This window comes from Lissotriton helveticus, chromosome 12, assembly GCF_964261635.1.
Source record: "Lissotriton helveticus chromosome 12, aLisHel1.1, whole genome shotgun sequence".
Lineage (NCBI taxonomy): Eukaryota > Metazoa > Chordata > Amphibia > Caudata > Salamandridae > Lissotriton > Lissotriton helveticus.
The window spans coordinates 841,269,151-841,287,271 of NC_136073.1; the positions used below are offsets into that span (position 1 = coordinate 841,269,151).

The 18,121-nt window shown below is 46.7% G+C and overlaps 1 protein-coding gene across 1 annotated transcript in view; it reads right to left on the bottom strand.

Annotated features, from left to right (window-relative positions):
* The window catches only part of SCAMP4 (secretory carrier membrane protein 4), an 88,135-nt gene that overhangs the window by 37,718 nt on the left and 32,296 nt on the right, over positions 1-18,121 (bottom strand). Inside the window, exons 2-3 of the mRNA XM_078670146.1 lie at positions 17,619-17,780; positions 16,652-16,780 (exon numbers count right to left, since the gene is read on the bottom strand). Coding sequence (XP_078526272.1) covers positions 16,652-16,780; positions 17,619-17,625 — 136 coding nt within the window. The 5' untranslated portion in view covers positions 17,626-17,780. The remainder of the gene's footprint in view (positions 1-16,651; positions 16,781-17,618; positions 17,781-18,121) is intronic.

Consider the following 18,121-nt stretch of genomic DNA (forward strand, 5'->3'; position numbering starts at 1 on the left):
TATCTGCAGGGTCCATTCCCAGGGTCAGGGCCACATGTTGATTATAGAGTCCATTGAAACTAAAAGACGGACATTATTGGGTGTCAGGGATAGAGGATCTTAAATCTTATTATACTGGTAGAGATGGTGGTGAATTACTTAGCGAAGTGATGCCAAGCCACATTATCATTTAAACCAGTGTCAAAGGTACGTAAGCGGTCCACCCATCTTTGCTCTTTTTCATAGAGGGTCTTCTCAGCATTGCCAGATTTATTAGTCAGCATTTCTATAACTGTCCAATGCATTTCTTCGTGCGTGTGATTTTTTTCGATAAAATGAGCACAAAGTTTTGTGGTATTCTTTTTCAGTTTTATATTGCTCCTATGCTCTCCTATCCGGAGTTTTACCTTGCGGCAGGTCATCCCGATGTATCTCTTTTGACACGGGCACTGGATCATATAAATCACATGAGATGAGTTGCAGTTGGTAAACTGTCTCTGGGTCCAAACAAAATCCTCTCCCAATTTCAGGCTTTTTGTTGCTGTTGTAGTCTTACAGGCTACGCATACTCCGCAGGGGAAATGTCCTGAGAGCGGGGTCATGTGGGCACTGTTGGTTATTGAGGTGGTAGCTACCGGCCTGGGACGTGTGTGTACCAGGGTGTCTTTTAGGTTCTTGGTCCTTCGGTTCGCGAATCTTGGTCTTGGCCAATCAAACTTGCCAGTATTGACTATGTGCCAGTTCTTCTTAATGAGCTTTTGGACAGCATATGTAGCTGGATTAAAAGTGGTCACACATGTAGTTAGGTCCTTTACTGGTTCTTTTGGGAACGTTTGCAAAAGGCACTCTCGTGGTTGATTATCGGCCCTCTTCTTACATTTTTTGATGACTTTCTCTGTGTAGTCTCGCATTTTCAGTTTCTGGCTTAGTTCAGCTGCTTGTATTTGATAATCGCAGTTTTTGCTGCAATTCCTCTTCAAGCGTAGGAATTGGCTAAAAGGTAGATTGTCCCGAAGGGGTTTCGGATGGTGACTCTTGTGGGACAGCAAACTGTTTTTCGCAGTTGGCTTCGTGAAAGTTTTGGTTTGTAAAATACTGTTGTCCTCAAAGATTGTTAGGTCCAGGAAATCAAGGCGGCTACTGCTGGAGGTGTGTGTAAATTTCAGCCAAGGGTCCAAAGAATTTAGCCATATCATGAATTCAGGGAGGTCGTTGGGTGTTCCATATTAGGAAAATATCATCGATATATCTCTTCCAGTATATTATACTGGAAGAGAAAGTGTTGTTTTCATTGAAAACCAGCTCCGATTCGAAATGGCTGACATATAGTCCTGCCACCGAAGGCGCGAAGGCGCTGCCCATGGAGGTACCATGGCATTGTAGGTACAGTTGGTCATTGTACCGGAAGAAATTTTCTTTTAGTGCCAATTTGCAACACTCCAGTACAAAATGTCTGGGTGTATTGTACTGCCATGTTGATGAATAAAGGACGTCCTCTAGCATCTGTCCTTTATTCATCAACATGGCAGTACAATACACCCAGACATTTTGTACTGGAGTGTTGCAAATTGGCACTAAAAGAAAATTTCTTCCGGTACAATGACCAACTGTACCTACAATGCCATGGTACCTCCATGGGCAGCGCCTTCGCGCCTTCGGTGGCAGGACTATATGTCAGCCATTTCGAATCGGAGCTGGTTTTCAATGAAAACAACACTTTCTCTTCCAGTATAATATACTGGAAGAGATATATCGATGATATTTTCCTAATATGGAACACCCAACAAGACCTCCCTGAATTCATGATATGGCTAAATTCTTTGGACCCTTGGCTGAAATTTACACACACCTCCAGCAGTAGCCGCCTTGATTTCCTGGACCTAACAATCTTTGAGGACAACAGTATTTTACAAACCAAAACTTTCACGAAGCCAACTGCGAAAAACAGTTTGCTGTCCCACAAGAGTCACCATCCGAAACCCCTTCGGGACAATCTACCTTTTAGCCAATTCCTACGCTTGAAGAGGAATTGCAGCAAAAACTGCGATTATCAAATACAAGCAGCTGAACTAAGCCAGAAACTGAAAATGCGAGACTACACAGAGAAAGTCATCAAAAAATGTAAGAAGAGGGCCGATAATCAACCACGAGAGTGCCTTTTGCAAACGTTCCCAAAAGAACCAGTAAAGGACCTAACTACATGTGTGACCACTTTTAATCCAGCTACATATGCTGTCCAAAAGCTCATTAAGAAGAACTGGCACATAGTCAATACTGGCAAGTTTGATTGGCCAAGACCAAGATTCGCGAACCGAAGGACCAAGAACCTAAAAGACACCCTGGTACACACACGTCCCAGGCCGGTAGCTACCACCTCAATAACCAACAGTGCCCACATGACCCCACTCTCAGGACATTTCCCCTGCGGAGTATGCGTAGCCTGTAAGACTACAACAGCAACAAAAAGCCTGAAATTGGGAGAGGATTTTGTTTGGACCCAGAGACAGTTTACCAACTGCAACTCATCTCATGTGATTTATATGATCCAGTGCCCGTGTCAAAAGAGATACATCGGGATGACCTGCCGCAAGGTAAAACTCCGGATAGGAGAGCATAGGAGCAATATAAAACTGAAAAAGAATACCACAAAACTTTGTGCTCATTTTATCGAAAAAAATCACACGCACGAAGAAATGCATTGGACAGTTATAGAAATACTGACTAATAAATCTGGCAATGCTGAGAAGACCCTCTATGAAAAAGTGCAAAGATGGGTGGACCGCTTACGTACCTTTGACACTGGTTTAAATGATAATGTGGCTTGGCATCACTTCGCTAAGTAATTCACCACCATCTCTACCAGTATAATAAGATTTAAGATCCTCTATCCCTGACACCCAATAATGTCCGTTTTTTAGTTTCAATGGACTCTATAATCAACATGTGGCCCTGACCCTGGGAATGGACCCTGCAGATATTACCTTTGCCTCACACAGGGTGATGTATTGTCCATTTATAAAAACGCAATTACCTAAAACCAAGAAAAACGGCATTAAACCTATTGCAACAGCAAGCCACGATAATGCGCCTAAAATGTACTTTCCCCGTTGTGCCTATTTCCTATAAAAAGAAACTACAATCTGGCACCCAGCACTCCGGGGGCAGAGTCAGCACAAGGCAGGAGGAGGACTCCATGCGGGTAATGGCGGAGTACACTAGAGTCTCGAGACCGCCTTCCTAGGTAAGCCCTTCTAATCTAACTGGCCCTGATCGAGGTTCCTTCTCCGCTTCAGCTCTGTGGCGTTTGAAGGACCCCCGAAGGAAGCAGAAGTCGTAATAACGACAGGTAAGCCCTCCGCAATGTCGCGTCTGCCGCTCTGTGTTTACCTTAACCTCGCCGCCTATTAGACCCTAATGCAGAGCGTCTATCTTGTAATCTTAAATGTAAATAATGCGCCACACAGACGAGTGTTTTGTAAATAATGGTATGCACTTCTAGTTTAATAATTGAAGCGAATGAAATGGCATCCTCATGACTATACTTGTAATCTTAAATGTAAATAATGCGCCACACAGACGAGTGTTTTGTAAATAATGGTATGCACTTCTAGTTAAATAATTGAAGCGAATGAAATGGCATCCTCATGACTATATGAATAACACCACAGATGATGCATGGTTTATATTCTTTGCACTTGTGATTACCAGTGTTTGCCTACATCGCGCCATCAAATCTATTAACGCTCGTTTTGAAAATAGCATCTATAGCCACAGTCACCTACCTTCCTAATAGCACACCAGCGTTTTTCAGTGTTAAGCAATTTATTACCTGAAATTTTAACGCCCTTCTTCATGATAATATCTCATGATTTCTACAAGAGTGTTAATATTGGCACTATACTTGTTACTGCACTTACCTCCCTCTAGGTCTCGCAGCATGAAGTATAACATAGCTTTGTGTGTACATTTCTTCATAGATTGAGAAGAATACTCAATTCAATGTATTGAGTTGTGGAATTACCGCACAATCCGTGTGAGTAGATTTATATATGTTTGTTTGTATTACCCCCTGTTAGTCCTGACGAAAGCTCTACAGACCGCCTGGCCCAATAGAGCTGAAACATGTCGACAAAACCACTATTCTAGTAATACCATGTAGTCACGTAACTCCGTCTACCATTGAGTATTCAAAAATTTTTAATAATGTAAGTTTACCCAATATTAAAAAAAATTTCAGGGTACTCTTTTTCATTTTTTACTAATCCTTTTGGGAAAGTCCTTTTGTCTCTGGACACTACACTTGAGACTTGAGGTGCCTCTGGATGAGGCTAGCAGTACATACCAACTGGAAAAACCCGATGATAACTGCATGAGTGTCAATGTGGGGCGGAAGAAACGAATATACCGCTACTCGCTAGTAAACATTGACCTCTCTGAGGGTTTCCTTATTTGCACTAAGCCGAAAGTCGAACAGTGTTACAAGTGTCCCTTTTTGTTGATTGCCAAGTGAATATTTTGGGGAAAGAAACGGACACGCAAAATTCCTCATCCCTCCCAGTTGATTAAATACGTAATACATTACATATACACATTCTGTTTGCTAAACAGCATTATTATTCCCACAATAAAACAATGCCTGCAGGTTACAAAGCTACTTAATTCTGGTTAAATCCAAGTAAACTGGATCCTGTAACATCGGCTGTGAAGGAAATTCAGTGGTTATTATTAAATGCAGGAAACAAATTTAGAAATGTGCCCAGCATATACAAATCCTAGGAAGACAAAGGGCCAGAGTACAAAAATCTGACCTGTAATGTAAACTGATACTCGTGAAAAGAGCTGTAATGCCCTTAGGCCAAGTCTGAACTAAATAGAACTGCAAAAAAAAAAGAAGAAAAAAACCCCCCCAAAAAAAAAAAGACTTCTCCTACCTACACCCATCCAAAGGTTTTGTATCCTATACCGTGTCCTTGGGGTTAGTGCAAACTGGTGGGTTTCACTGTTATGGCTTGGAACAAAGTCCGGCATCCAGTGGCGGCTGGCAGGGAATGGGGTGCATGGGGGCAACATTGAGGGGGGAGGGAGGGGGGGGGGGGAGTCAAAAACCAAACTAATGTAAAATAAAAACACTTACCTTTTGACGGCTGCTGTCTCTCCTCCATCGAAGTTCCTCTTCCGGGTCCCGGAAGGAGGAAGTACACAGGCACACAATGCAGCCTTGTTATTTGTCTGAGCGCCGTGGATTGGCGCTCACACAGGGACTATGGGCCTGTACATGTTCCTCACCAGGCTGTGCATTACAGCTTGGGGGGAGGGGAACATGCAAAGTGCACACAACTGTTTGGCCGGCCCAAGACGGCTGGCCAAACAGTCATGCGCACTTTGTGCCCACCGCTCCCCTTCCTGTGACCCCAACCTCGCCCAAACCCAGCCCCGCCGCTACAAAAAATAAAATGATAATAACGAAGTTCATATTTGATTTTTTCCTTTTTTCACTGCACTGAGAGCAGTGAGACGCCACTCTCTGCTTTTTTTTTTTTTTTGGGGTTAAAGACTTTTATTTAGAGTTGCAAAGTATCACACCGCTATTTAGCCAACAACCCAGAGGCAGGCAGCATCAAGAGGTACAATTAGATCTCGTCTCGCGGTCATATGTCTTGTATACTTGCATACAATCTACAACAGTTTGCGTGTGAGATATCTATAAAAGAAAAACCAAAAAAAACACAAACATATTAAACTAAACCTAATGCTTTCGTGTGTCATCACGTCTATCTTGTCAACACATGGAGTCACGTGTCACCAAATCCGGAGCGGGCCCTCAAGTTACCATCCAATAGAACGGGGAAAGAGGGGGGGGGGGGGAGAGGGAAGGGGCGGTGACAAGTCATATATCCCACCTCAGGCAGTTCACCCATCCCAACAGCCACAGACGTGGAGTCGGTGTCTACTCCTCTACAAGCAAAACATCCCCGCGTTAGTGGCACCAATCACACCGCCACTGCAATCAGGCCCTCGCGCTCCTGCCATCCAAAACTTACATCCTCCGCATCCCCACACTGTATTCTCTCACTCATCCGACAAGGTGCCAGCCAGCAAGGTCGTCAGGGGCTGCCAAATATCAGCAGGTCTGGACCTTAGCGGTAATAGTTCCCAGTAAGTAGTCAGTTGATCCCGACAATATAGTGCCAAGTTGATCCAGCCCTTTACCCCAGGGGCGCCCTCTTTCTTCCAATGTAATGCAATTTGTCTCTTCACCAGTAGCAGCAACATAGCAATCAGTTTTCTCAAGGCACAGGGTATAGCGGCCACCATTCCCAAAAGTGCCATCAGGGGGACCGGGGGCAACTGCTCTCCAAGGATTTGTCCCAATTTAGAGAACACCTCAGCCCAATATCGCTGTATAGGAGTGCATGTCCAAGTTAGATGGAAGAATTCCGCCTCAACGGCGCCACAACGCCAGCAGCGAGAGTCAGCTATCAACCCTAGTTTGAAGAGCTGTGCCGGTGTGCGGTACAGCCGATGTAGAAAATTAAAGTGGATTAGTCTCAATCTGTAATTGGGAGACAGGTTCTCCAACTGAGTGCAGCAGAACGTCCACTGTTTGTCAGTTATGCTGAGACCCACGTCAATCTCCCATTGTGCTTTTGACCTGGGTCGTATCCACGGTGCCGTATCTTGTGTTACTTTATAGATCCTGGTGATCAATTTATGCGGAGATTTATTCGCTAAGACATTTTCCAACGCCGATATCGTTGGTGGCACCATCGGGAACATTGGGTATCTGGCCTTACACGCCGCCCTGAGTTGATAATACAGGAGTAGCTCAGATGCCGTAGGGACCTCCGAACCGCAGATGTCTCCAAGCTCTACAAAAGTGTCATCCGGGTATAGATCACTAGCGACCAATAGCCCGCTTTTACGTGCCCTTTCCGCTATCGCCGCATCCTGCAAGGGACTCAGTAACGGATTGCCACCTATCGGCATCGACGGAGCATATAATTCAGCAACGCCCGCCCGTTTCGCTATGTTTTGCCAGGCCCACCGTGTTGTTTCAACTGTGTTCACATCCTCCGGCGAGCGTTTGTATTTATGATAGACCGTCGTGGCCAATGGGGTGGGTGCCGACACATCTGTCTCGATTGCCACATGAGGTTGGTACGGGATCGGGTGTTGCCAATAATGCAGGTATTGAGCCTGGGCACAGTACGCGTAGAGCTCAAAGTCTGGAGCCGCCAGACCTCCCTGTTTAAAGGGAAGCGTCAGTACCTTCCACTGAATTCTGGGCTGTTTGCCCGCCCACACTAAGGTCAAAATCGCTGAGCGTATGCGCTTAAAAAAGGATACGGTAAGTGGTAGAGGTATGTTGGCAAATAAATATAAGAATTTCGGTAGTACCACCATTTTAGTTATGGCTATCCGACCTGTCAATGACAGCGGCAAGGTGACCCATTTTTTCACTTTTGTTTCGAGCCAGTCCACTGCCTTACCGTAGTTCAATAGCCATAGGTCTTGTAGCGAGCGGCTGACATGGATCCCCAGGTATTTCACCTCTTCCGACACCCAGGTGATGGGGAATTCAGTATTGCATTTTACCGTACCGTCCGTCAATGGCAGTATCGTGGACTTAGTCCAGTTAATGGTAATGCCCGTCAAACCACCGTATCTCACTAGTTCCCGCATGATGGGGTCGAAATTATCGGCCGGGTTCTGCACAAAGATTGTCACGTCATCGGCATATAGGGACACCAAGAGCCCTCCCTCTGGAGGTGAATCCTATACTGCGCTGCGTATGATGTTGCCGCAGTCGCGCCGCAAGGGGTTCCGTGGCGATAGCGAAGAGCAGTGGCGAGAGGGGGCAGCCTTGCCTGGTCCCCCTAGAAATACTAATCGCATGCGAAATTCGTCCATTTACCTTCACTCTCGCCGTAGGGCAATTGTACAGAATGCAAATTTTCCGAATAAAGAGCCCACTGAAGCCCATTCTCGTGAATAGTGATTGTAGAAATTTCCATTCGAGGGAGTCAAACGCCTTGGTGGCGTCTAGCAAGGCAGCTGCTGCTTGAACCCTAGGGTCTAGGTAGTGGAGTAGACCAAATAGTGTGCGCAGATTTTGCGAGGTCGATCTACCTGTCACGAAACCCGACTGATCCGACAGAGCTATTTGGGGCAGCATCGGTTTCAAACGCTCCGCCAATAGCTTAGCGTAGATCTTGGCGTCTAGATTTATCAGCGATAGCGGCGTATATGAATCAGGGCTCGTGGGATCTTTGTCTGGTTTTAAAAGTGTGATGATCATGGCTTCACGGAGTGATGGGGGAAGGATCCCAGTTTCGATCGCTTCCATGTACATCTTATGCAACCTGGGGATCAGGATATCTGCGTATTCTTTATAAAAGGACGCCGTGAGACCATCCGGTCCCGGCGCTTTACCCGACGGCATGCCAGCTATTACTGTCCGTATGTCATCCTGCGTGATTGACAGGTCCATATATTCACGCGCCCCGTTGTTAAACCACGCCAGTGCAATTGTGTCCAGGTATTCCGTTATTACTTCGTCCCCCGGCTATAGTTTAGAGGTGTATAGGTCCTCATAATAGGCCGCCATAGTGTTTAAGATATCAGTTGGTGCCCTGACAGATTCGCCAGTTGCATCCGTGAGTTCCAAAACATATTCCGCACCTCTTGGCTTACGAAGCATCACAGCCAGTGTCTTTCCCGGGCGGTCCCCCTCCCCGTATCTCCGCGCCTGAGCGTATTTATTTAAGAACTTCACCTCTCTGTCTGCCTCCTCCTGATACTGAGTGAGTTTCGCCCTGAATGTCGCCTGGGTTCGGGCAGTAGGCAATCTAGTGAGTTCAACCTCTAGGGCCGCCAATTCCTTTTCCAGCGCATCTAGTGTGTTTCTGATGGACCGTAACACTCCCGTTTTCAGTGCCATGCAGTGCCCCCTTGTCACCACCTTGCACGCCTCCCACAGCGTACCAGGCGATTCCACAGTTCCTTCATTGAACTCAAAAAATTCCTCCAACTTAAGTCGCAACTCCTCAATGAATACCAGATCCAGGAGGGCTTGCGACGGAAACCGCCAGCTAAATGGCTGAGCGTATTGCGCAGGTGTGGCCAATGTCACCACCACTGGAGCGTGGTCCGACAATGATCTCGGTAGATGCACCACCGTCATCACCGATGCATGCAGGTCCCTGGACAGCAACCAGTAGTCCAGTCGCGACCAAGCGGCCCTATGGGCCGTAATGCAAGTGCCCTCTCGCGCGTGGGGGTGCAAAAGCCTCCAAGAATCTACCAGGGACGCCTCTAGGATAATGTCTCCCAACGTTTCTGCCGCTCTTGGGTGGTGTTCCCGGGCAGCGCCCTGTCGATCTGCCGCGTCAGACAGCACTACATTGAAATCACCCGCCCATAGTATCGCTGCATCACCAAATGTACGCATCTTCTCCCACATTTTCTCATAGAAGGCAGGATTATCATCATTCGGGCCATAAACATTCACCAGCAATAGCTGTACTCCACACAACATGCCCAAAATCAAAGCGTATCTGCCATCCTCATCTCTCAGCACCCGTTGTGTCACCCAGTGTAGGCCTCGGCGGATCAAGACTGCCACCCCCCTGGCATAATTCGAGTATGGGGCATGTATCACTTCTCCCCATCTAGAGTGTTTGAGTTGCAGGGCATCTGTGGAACTGAGATGTGTTTCTTGGAGCATGCATATATCCACGTTTTTCCGTGACAAGTAGGCATGGATCATTCTTGCCTTTCTTCTATCATTCATCCCCCTCACGTTCCAGGACAGGCACACCATGGACGGTAATTTGGGCTTCCCATCTAAGGGAGTATTCTCACCAGACGTTAAGCAACCTCTAGCTGCCATAGCGAATCTAAAAGAGGAAGGTGCACTCGGTTCTGTAGTGCGCTCGAAGCAGCATCGCCATAGCTCCAATGTTCACAGTCTAGTACTGCCTTATCGGTGACTACCAAATAGAATATCTCAAGTGACACGATTAACACACAGCTTTTTTGAAATAACAACGTAAACCAAACAGACCTTGTCCCCATCCCTCCCGCCCCACCCGCTCCAACCCCCCAATCAGGTCGTGCAGTCATACCCCCCAGTACCAACCCAATTGAACCAAATATCAACAACAATAGATGGCCTAACCATAGTTTGGGATACATCCCTCAGGGTACGCAGGTGACTGCCTCCTAACCCTGTACTTTTGACAGGGTGATTGAGTGCAACTCTGTCTCTGTACGCTACAGGGATTATCGCGCCCCAAGGCCAGCGGGGCAACAAGCATCTAGTGATAAAGGTCTAGATAAATCAGTAGCAGTTCCAGCACCCCCCCGCGCATGCGTTCAGAGTCCCATCTCCCTCAGTGGCATAGGTACATTTTCCCATCTAAAAACAGGGATCTCAGCAGCGGCCCATTTCAGAACATATGACACTACTCAACATCACTTAGCTGGTCAGTGTCCCCACGCTTGTCGGCCTCGTTCTGCCCCCTCTGGTCCTTAGCAAGTTGTTTGGCGAACTGCAACGCCGCTTTGGCGTCTGTGAAGAAGGTAGGTTTACCCGGCCCTTGTACTCTCAGCTTCGCCGGGTAGATCAAGGAGTACTTCGTGCCTGTCTGCTGGAACACTTTCTTTGCAGGCAAGAATTCCCGCCGGGCTGATTGTACCTGGAGCGTGAAGTCAGGGTACATAGCAATCCGGTTCCCTTGGTATTGCAAGTCTGCCATGTTGCGTGCCAGCCTTAGTATAGTGTCCCTGTCCCTATAATTTAGAATGCGTGCCAGGATTGTCCGAGGTGGAGCACCCGGCTTGGGCACTGGTCCTAGCGTGCGGTGTGCCCTTTCCACCAGGAACATCGGGGATAGTTCCTCACCAAATAAATCTTTCATCATCTGCTCAACGTAGCGCTCCATATTCGCAATGTCCGTCGTTTCCGCCACGCCCGTGACGCGTACGTTGTTTCTTCTTGACCTTGCTTCCAAATCCTCATTCTTCATTTGGATCAGGGAGAGCACCTTGTCCATCCCGCGTAGCTTCTTGTCAAGGTCCGTTTGGCATTCTTCTGTTTCCGTCACACGCGTTTCCAGCACCCCGACAACTCCTTCCTGCTTGTCCATTCTTTTCGTCATACTGTCCATTCTAGCAGCCAGAGCATCCATCTTTCCATCTATGCCCTGCAAACTCGACTTTAGGTCCTGAAACATGGCCTTTATATCGTCCGCTGGCAGCACAGGCCGTGATTCTCCCGGAAGCTCCTGATCCGGCGTCTCACTGCTCATCAGTTTCTTGGTCGATTTTTCAAAAGGGATTTTGGGCTGTCTCGTGTCCGGCTTGCCCATGGCGCAGCCCGGCACCCAACACGTCTCCAATCTCTGTCCAGGAGGGCCGTGCGCACAGCCTGGGCAAGTACAGCTGTGGCGGTCGCTGCCCTATAAGTTGGCTAGATTTGCTGCTGTACCAAGCGTCTTCAACGTGGTCCTGCGAAGGGGACAAGCTCATGCGCCAAGTAGCAGAACTGCCGTAACTTCACCCCCTGGCACTTCGATGAACGGCCTCAGCGTTCTCAGGGCAGCATGGCCACACAAGGCAGCATTCACCACAGTCGCTGCAAAGGATAATAGTGCCACAAGCCTCCTCTAGCCGTCTCAGTCGCGTGTAGGTGGGCACTGAACAAAATGGCGGCCCACGTCTTCCTGCCAGCACCAGCGGGCCCAAGCAGGTTTCGCTGAGGCACGTCTCAGAGCACCGAGCTCCACAGGGCCCCGCTCCGCCCAGAGGATCAGTCTCCTGCAATCAGCTTACCGGGCGTCTCTTCTTCCCTCTGGCGGCATCCGAGCGCTCCCACCGCGTCGGTCGCTGTGTCTGTGCGCCGTCCAGCCTGTGCAGCGCGGACCCCCACCTATATGTCTTCAGGCGCCTGTGTCTTCACCCACAGAGCGGGTGTGCGCGGCGGCGCCTCCCGCTCCAAGCACCGCTCTCAGCAATCAGGCAAGGGCAGCTAGGCTCCGGATCATGCGGCACTCACAGTATGTGCCAAGCCGGGCACCTCCTTACTTCCGGCCGGCCAGCACCTACGCAAGCTCCCGGCTCCACACGCCGCCTCAGGCCTCACAGCGTAGGCAGGTCGGGACACGGTCCCACCACTGATCGGTGCACGGGATCGCCAAGCTTGCGCTCGCTAGGGCGGGGAGGTCGTTCAGGCACCAAGGGCACGACACCCGAGCCCCAGAGGTAGTTATGGACGGATTTTGAGCGGATTAATAAACTCGATCAGCGGAGCTACTCACTCAGGCAGCCAAGCCACGCCCCCGACACTCTCTGCCTTAGCGGAGGAAATTCCCCTGCCTGCATCCACCGTTTAATGGTATGGAAATCTGAGACTCTGGGTCTGTACAGATGTCATCCAGTTCCTGGTTGGGCATGCCTTACAAGCAGCTTACAGAGAGAACCACTGAAATAAAAGTAATGGTTTGTGTACCGATGACCAGTCCACTTCGACACATCCAGGGCAACAGCAACAATAGACCTACCCCGGAGTCAAATACAGAGGAGATCAACTTAGGAGGCAAAGCTGCCATGTCTCAAACATCAGATCTTTTTAGAGCCCAACCCATCAGCGACCTACTGAGCCTTCCTGCCTTAAAGAAAAAGCAAACATGTCCTACTGGAATGTGGAATTTACTCCTATACTCTTAACTAAACCTAAACCTAGACCACGAATAGCTAGACCACAGTATCTGAAATACCAATGCCATCCCACAGCTATAGAGTGGTTAGACTACGGAAAAAAACATCTGTCCCGCTAAACGCACTCTTGCCAAAAAATTAATAACCGGTCACTGTAATACAAAATAGGTGCACAGAGTTGACTCTTTTCAAAACAAACAAATACGCTCCAGCTACGGGTGATGTGTGATCTTTAATGAGTTTACATTAGTGAACCTAGGCAGGTATTTATTCATGATAATATTGTGAAAAATTTAGATGATTTACTCAGATTTTGTGAAATGCTGGATGGCCTCGTTGAATCAAACATAAGCAACCAGCAGGCCAGCCAGATGTTATATCAGGCTCTGCAGCAGGCGGCCTTTCTGCCTACGCGGGCACCTGACATCGGCCTCGTTTCCTGACCCCGGGCCGAAGACAATGAAAGGAAAAATTGAAAGATGTAGAATTGTATAACATGTTGCATGTTGACTCAGCAGATTCCAGGGAACAGTGATACAAAGAGATACATTGAGTCACCAAAGGAAAAGTAAAAGGAAACTGGGTTACAGGAAATGACATACAGGAAGCTTTAGTAAAAGACACCACGTGTGTGACATTAATCTGAACTGTAATCCTATTTCATGTAACCAATAAAAAAAACACATAATACTGAAAAGACAGGAAAACAAGAGAAAGGGTGGATGTGCTCACTTGTTCGTTTTAGGGATTTAACATTTCCCTTCATATGGGCCAGCTCATTTTTAGAAAAAAACTCATACACAGGAATACAGAAGTCAGCCAGGGGCACAAGCTTCATTAGTCGAACAGGAGCTGGCGAGCAAAGCCGGTCAGCAAGTGAGGACAGAAAAACTAACAGCATGTACCAGAGGCAAACATGCAGGATGGGGACAATAGGAACAGAAACAGCTGATGAGGATCAGAGAAAAACAAAACCACACACACCAGAGGAAGAGCTCAGGGCAAAGAAGGGCACCATTGGAAAAAGTCTGCAGATGGGAACATGCACAAACAGGCTCGCTGGGTGAGAGTCTAGCTTCCTGGTGCACAGTCTCATACACTGAGTATGCTGCAAGCCTCACTTGTTGCAGCATGGACTCACTCATCTGTTGACATGTACACACCTTGGTGCCGAGTCTAACACACCATGAGACTGGCGTGTTTTATTTATTAATGTATAAGGCGAGAGTCTCACATTACACACGTGTAGTTGTCTCCAGTGCTTAATTTGTTAAAAAAAGAATAAGTGCCAGGGCTCTCGTCAGGAGGCCGTTCCAGCTTGCACCACACACTGCCCATGCTATGCTGCCGATGATCGTAACAACACAACTACTGACCATCAAACTCCTACAAGTTTGACAATTCGGACTAATTCTAACTTGACTGCTGTTGTGGTAATCTTATAAATTAGCCAAACAACGCCACCTTGTGGCAGACTGTCACAAGCACCGGTGTTGACAATTAAGTGCCGTGCTGAGCACTGGAAACCACAGGCTCAAATTAGGCACTGGTAGTCTGTCTTCCTTCATTAGGTGATTGTCCCATGGCTTAGATGAAAGTTCTGTCATTGGATTAGAGGCTCACATTACCTTGGTGGTCAGTTTTAATCACTGGTACAAATTAGAGGAAGAGAGAATTCCCCATTGGGTTGGAATTCCTATACCTTTGAGTAGTGTCACTCATTGGATGCACGTTTCACTTATCGGGAGTACAATCTAACCCACTCAGTGCGACATATTCCACTTGGAGCAGTCTCATTCACTGGGTGCGAGCATCACTTCTTGGTACACAAACCTACCACTCAGCAACAGCCCAACAAGCTTTAACAGTGTCTTGTATCAAAGGTTTAGTGAAAACCGTTCAGAAAAAAAAATTCTGGTCTAGTTCTGGAGTAACAATGGGTTGACTTTGAGGTGATGGAATAGAAAAGTCACCCTAGAAACAGGGATTCGGATTGTGTGTGGGGGAAGGTTGCAATGGAAAATAACAAGCACTGGCAAAGTCAATGGGCATGGCTTTAATTTGCTAATGCTTGGAACCATCATTTGAGCAGGTCGATTTGCGTGTGCTAGCTAGCTAAAGCAAGGACTATTGGCTTTTGCAGTAGTTGTTTTGGTGGTGAAACAAACAAAGTTGATTAATAGATAAGAGCGAGAGGGAGACAAACAATTATAAAACTCATACAAGGAAAAGACAACCAGAATAAGGCCTAGAATTAAATGTCAATAGGAAAGACACTGAAGGGAAAACACACAAAGGGTAAGGACAACAGGAAAAACATGTGCTGACTTCACACTGAAAGATTAAAAAAGCATGTTGAAGTTTAAAAAGAAAACAAAGGATTGCTTTCTACATTCAGGTTATGTATGAGATAAAAACTTAAATGTGTGACGATTCAGGGTATGTTGGAGATGTAAAATAGTGAAAAACCAAATGTGGTGATGGACGGAGCGTTGACAATACAAACACACACCCCCAGTCAACTGATCTGGGTTTAATCCATCACCATTCTTTAGCTCACTCCGCCACCCCAGTTCAGACATGGCCATATGCAAATCAGTCTGACCCTGTGCCTCATGGGAACAGTTCAGCCAGATCAGTTGACTGGGGGTGAGTGTTTGTATTTTCAACGCTCCGTCCATCACCACCTTTGGTTTTTCTTTGTTCGCCCTAAGTTGGCAGGGTATGCTCAGACATGAGTCCCTTGCTCACTTTGCCACTGGAGTCAAGCAAGCACGGCTGAAGACGGCTGTAATGCCAGAAACCGGTCCTGGGAAGCTTGATTCCGGTCCAGGGAAGACATGGCTTGGCAGTTCGGGCTGGACTGTTCCCATGAGCACAGGGTCAGACTGATTTGCATATGGCCATGTCTGAACTGGGGTGGCGGAGTGAGCCAAAGAACGGTGATGGATTAAACCCAGATCAGTTGACTGGGGGTGAGTGTTTGTATTGTCAACGCTCCGTCCATCACCACCTTTGGTTTTTCGATGTAAAATAGTCCCTCGTGCACCACAGTGCAAGCACTTCATAGGAGGCAAAACTATACACCAACCAGGGAAAATTATGAGGTGGGGAGCAACACTAATGTGGGGGAAGCAGAGGCCAACTCCAAGGGCATTTTGAAGAATTATTAACAGATGTTGCAGATAAATGCACAGTGACGCCAGACATAACCTGTGACTGTTGAGCACATGGCAACACTGTTGTACAGGAACAGCATACATAGAGGAACGCTGGCCAGCAGGACAAATGAAGGGAGGTAAAAAGCAAGGTCATTAAAGGAAAACCCAATAAATGCCAGCACAATGCAACTTTGTGGCAATGTTAACAAATTTTCATGCAAGCAAGCGTAGAGTAATATAGATGAGAGCAGAGGAAAAGAGTCATCCCGCAAACTGCAACGTGGAACAGGTATCAGGAGTGGCATCACGTAGGCACCGCCTCTCTAGCACCAACTTTAGCTACTGGGAAGCTCAGGAAATGAGCACAGGGGTGGAGGACGCAGAACTAGAAATGTGGTAATCGGGTCGTCATCGGAGTTAGCTTGTCGTATCAGCTTTGGCCGTATAATATTTCTGCCAAACTGCATCCTGTTCAACGAGTTTCTTACACGAACCGTGGCAAGTGCATTTGTTGGAGTTTACCACTTACAATGTTTGCATGGACTCATTATTAAACTCATATTTATATAGTACACTGCAAACTAACAACTTTTAGATTATTAAAAAGATGTTACCATTATCTATGCACTATGATATGCAAAATGAAGTACAGAAAGCGACACTCTTCACATAGCTCTGAACAGAATAAGTAGTAATCCACTGAACTGCCTTTCTTGGTACTCCAGTAACAGGGCTGTTAAAAATCTACTGGAGTACTTACTTCTGGTAACAATATTGTGCATGATACTCACACATCCATACGCGGTAAATCTTTATGACCAGCCCCCGGTGGTCAATGGGGATTTCATCTTCAAAGTTCTGGTAGAAGCACGGTTTCAGGCGAACGAACTTTGGCAGTGGAGGGAAATTATTGACCGGCTCTGCAACAACAGAAAATAGAGTTACAATGAATGAAGAGTAAAAAATAGATCTGCCGTCCAGATGGTAGAACTCAGACTGGACTCTCTAGCGATTCTCCAAGGAGACAGAGTTCTGGTCAGACTATGTTTTCTCTGCAGGACAGCTCTCTTGAAAGAAATGACTATGCTGAATCCATGGCCTTTGGAAGCTGGGAGCATGTTTTTTCTGAAGAAAGGTACTCTCAGCACTTAAAGTTTATACTTGGGCAGAACACTTCAATGCCCTAATTCAGGGTGTCTGGACAGCTGCAACATGAAGGACATGCATGTATTCCACACTAGAGAAATCCTCCCAGAAGCTGACTTACATCTAAATCAGAGATATGAATGAATACATGCTTAATGCATTTGCTCTCAACTACTGTTCGGGAACCCAGGACATCTGGTAGATGTATACTTTCACATGTGACTAGAAAGGTTTACTTTGAATAAGAAATCATGGTCAGACACTGGCCACACAATAGGCCTTTTTCATAAGCACTTGTTTTATTTGATTTTATTCAGAAGGCAAAGTGCTTTCACTATTGATAGCTACTCTTTGGAACTCCCTCACCATTCGCTCTCCTTGGATATCATAGGTTTGACAACAATCTACAGTATAGAAAGGACATAAAGTTGTGGCTACTGTGTCAGTAGTTGCCAGGGTCACACTTTTGCTGTGTCTTCCTCGAGCCCTGCAGGAACCAAACTCAACACCGCCAACAAAATCGACACTACAAGATGTGAACATACAATAAACAAAATAAAGACATTTCAAGACTATCAATGTAATCAGTCTGTAATATTTGGGCTTTCTTACCTGCCATGCCAACCAGACAGTAAGCTTGAATTTAGATTAAAAGCAGCACTCCGGCTTGAGATGAGAATAAAACACGGAAGTCGAAGCGGAGGCCGGGAAGGCCTGGATTTCACACATTCATTTTGTTCTTCTGCAGCTGCAGTTCAAGACTGGGTTGGGATACTGTACAAAAAAGACCTTATTAGTGCTAATTTAATAACATGTACATCTCAATACAAGTACAGTGTATGTGGTTAATCCCTAGTCGCTGACTGTGCTAACTTGGTATTGAATTTGAGTAACACCAGATACTGGAGAACCAGCATTATCTGTGGCCACACCATTGGTGAGGCAAAACAAAACGCTAAATACCAGTGTGAGCAAAATAGAAGTGCTCGCAGTGCTCACTATTAAGTAATCATAGAACCCCATCTGTATAGTGTAGAAGGTCAATAAATTGAACTTGTGGGAGGGAACTTTCTAAGGCAGAAAGAATGAAAGAACTACTGCAGGCTTTGAAAAAA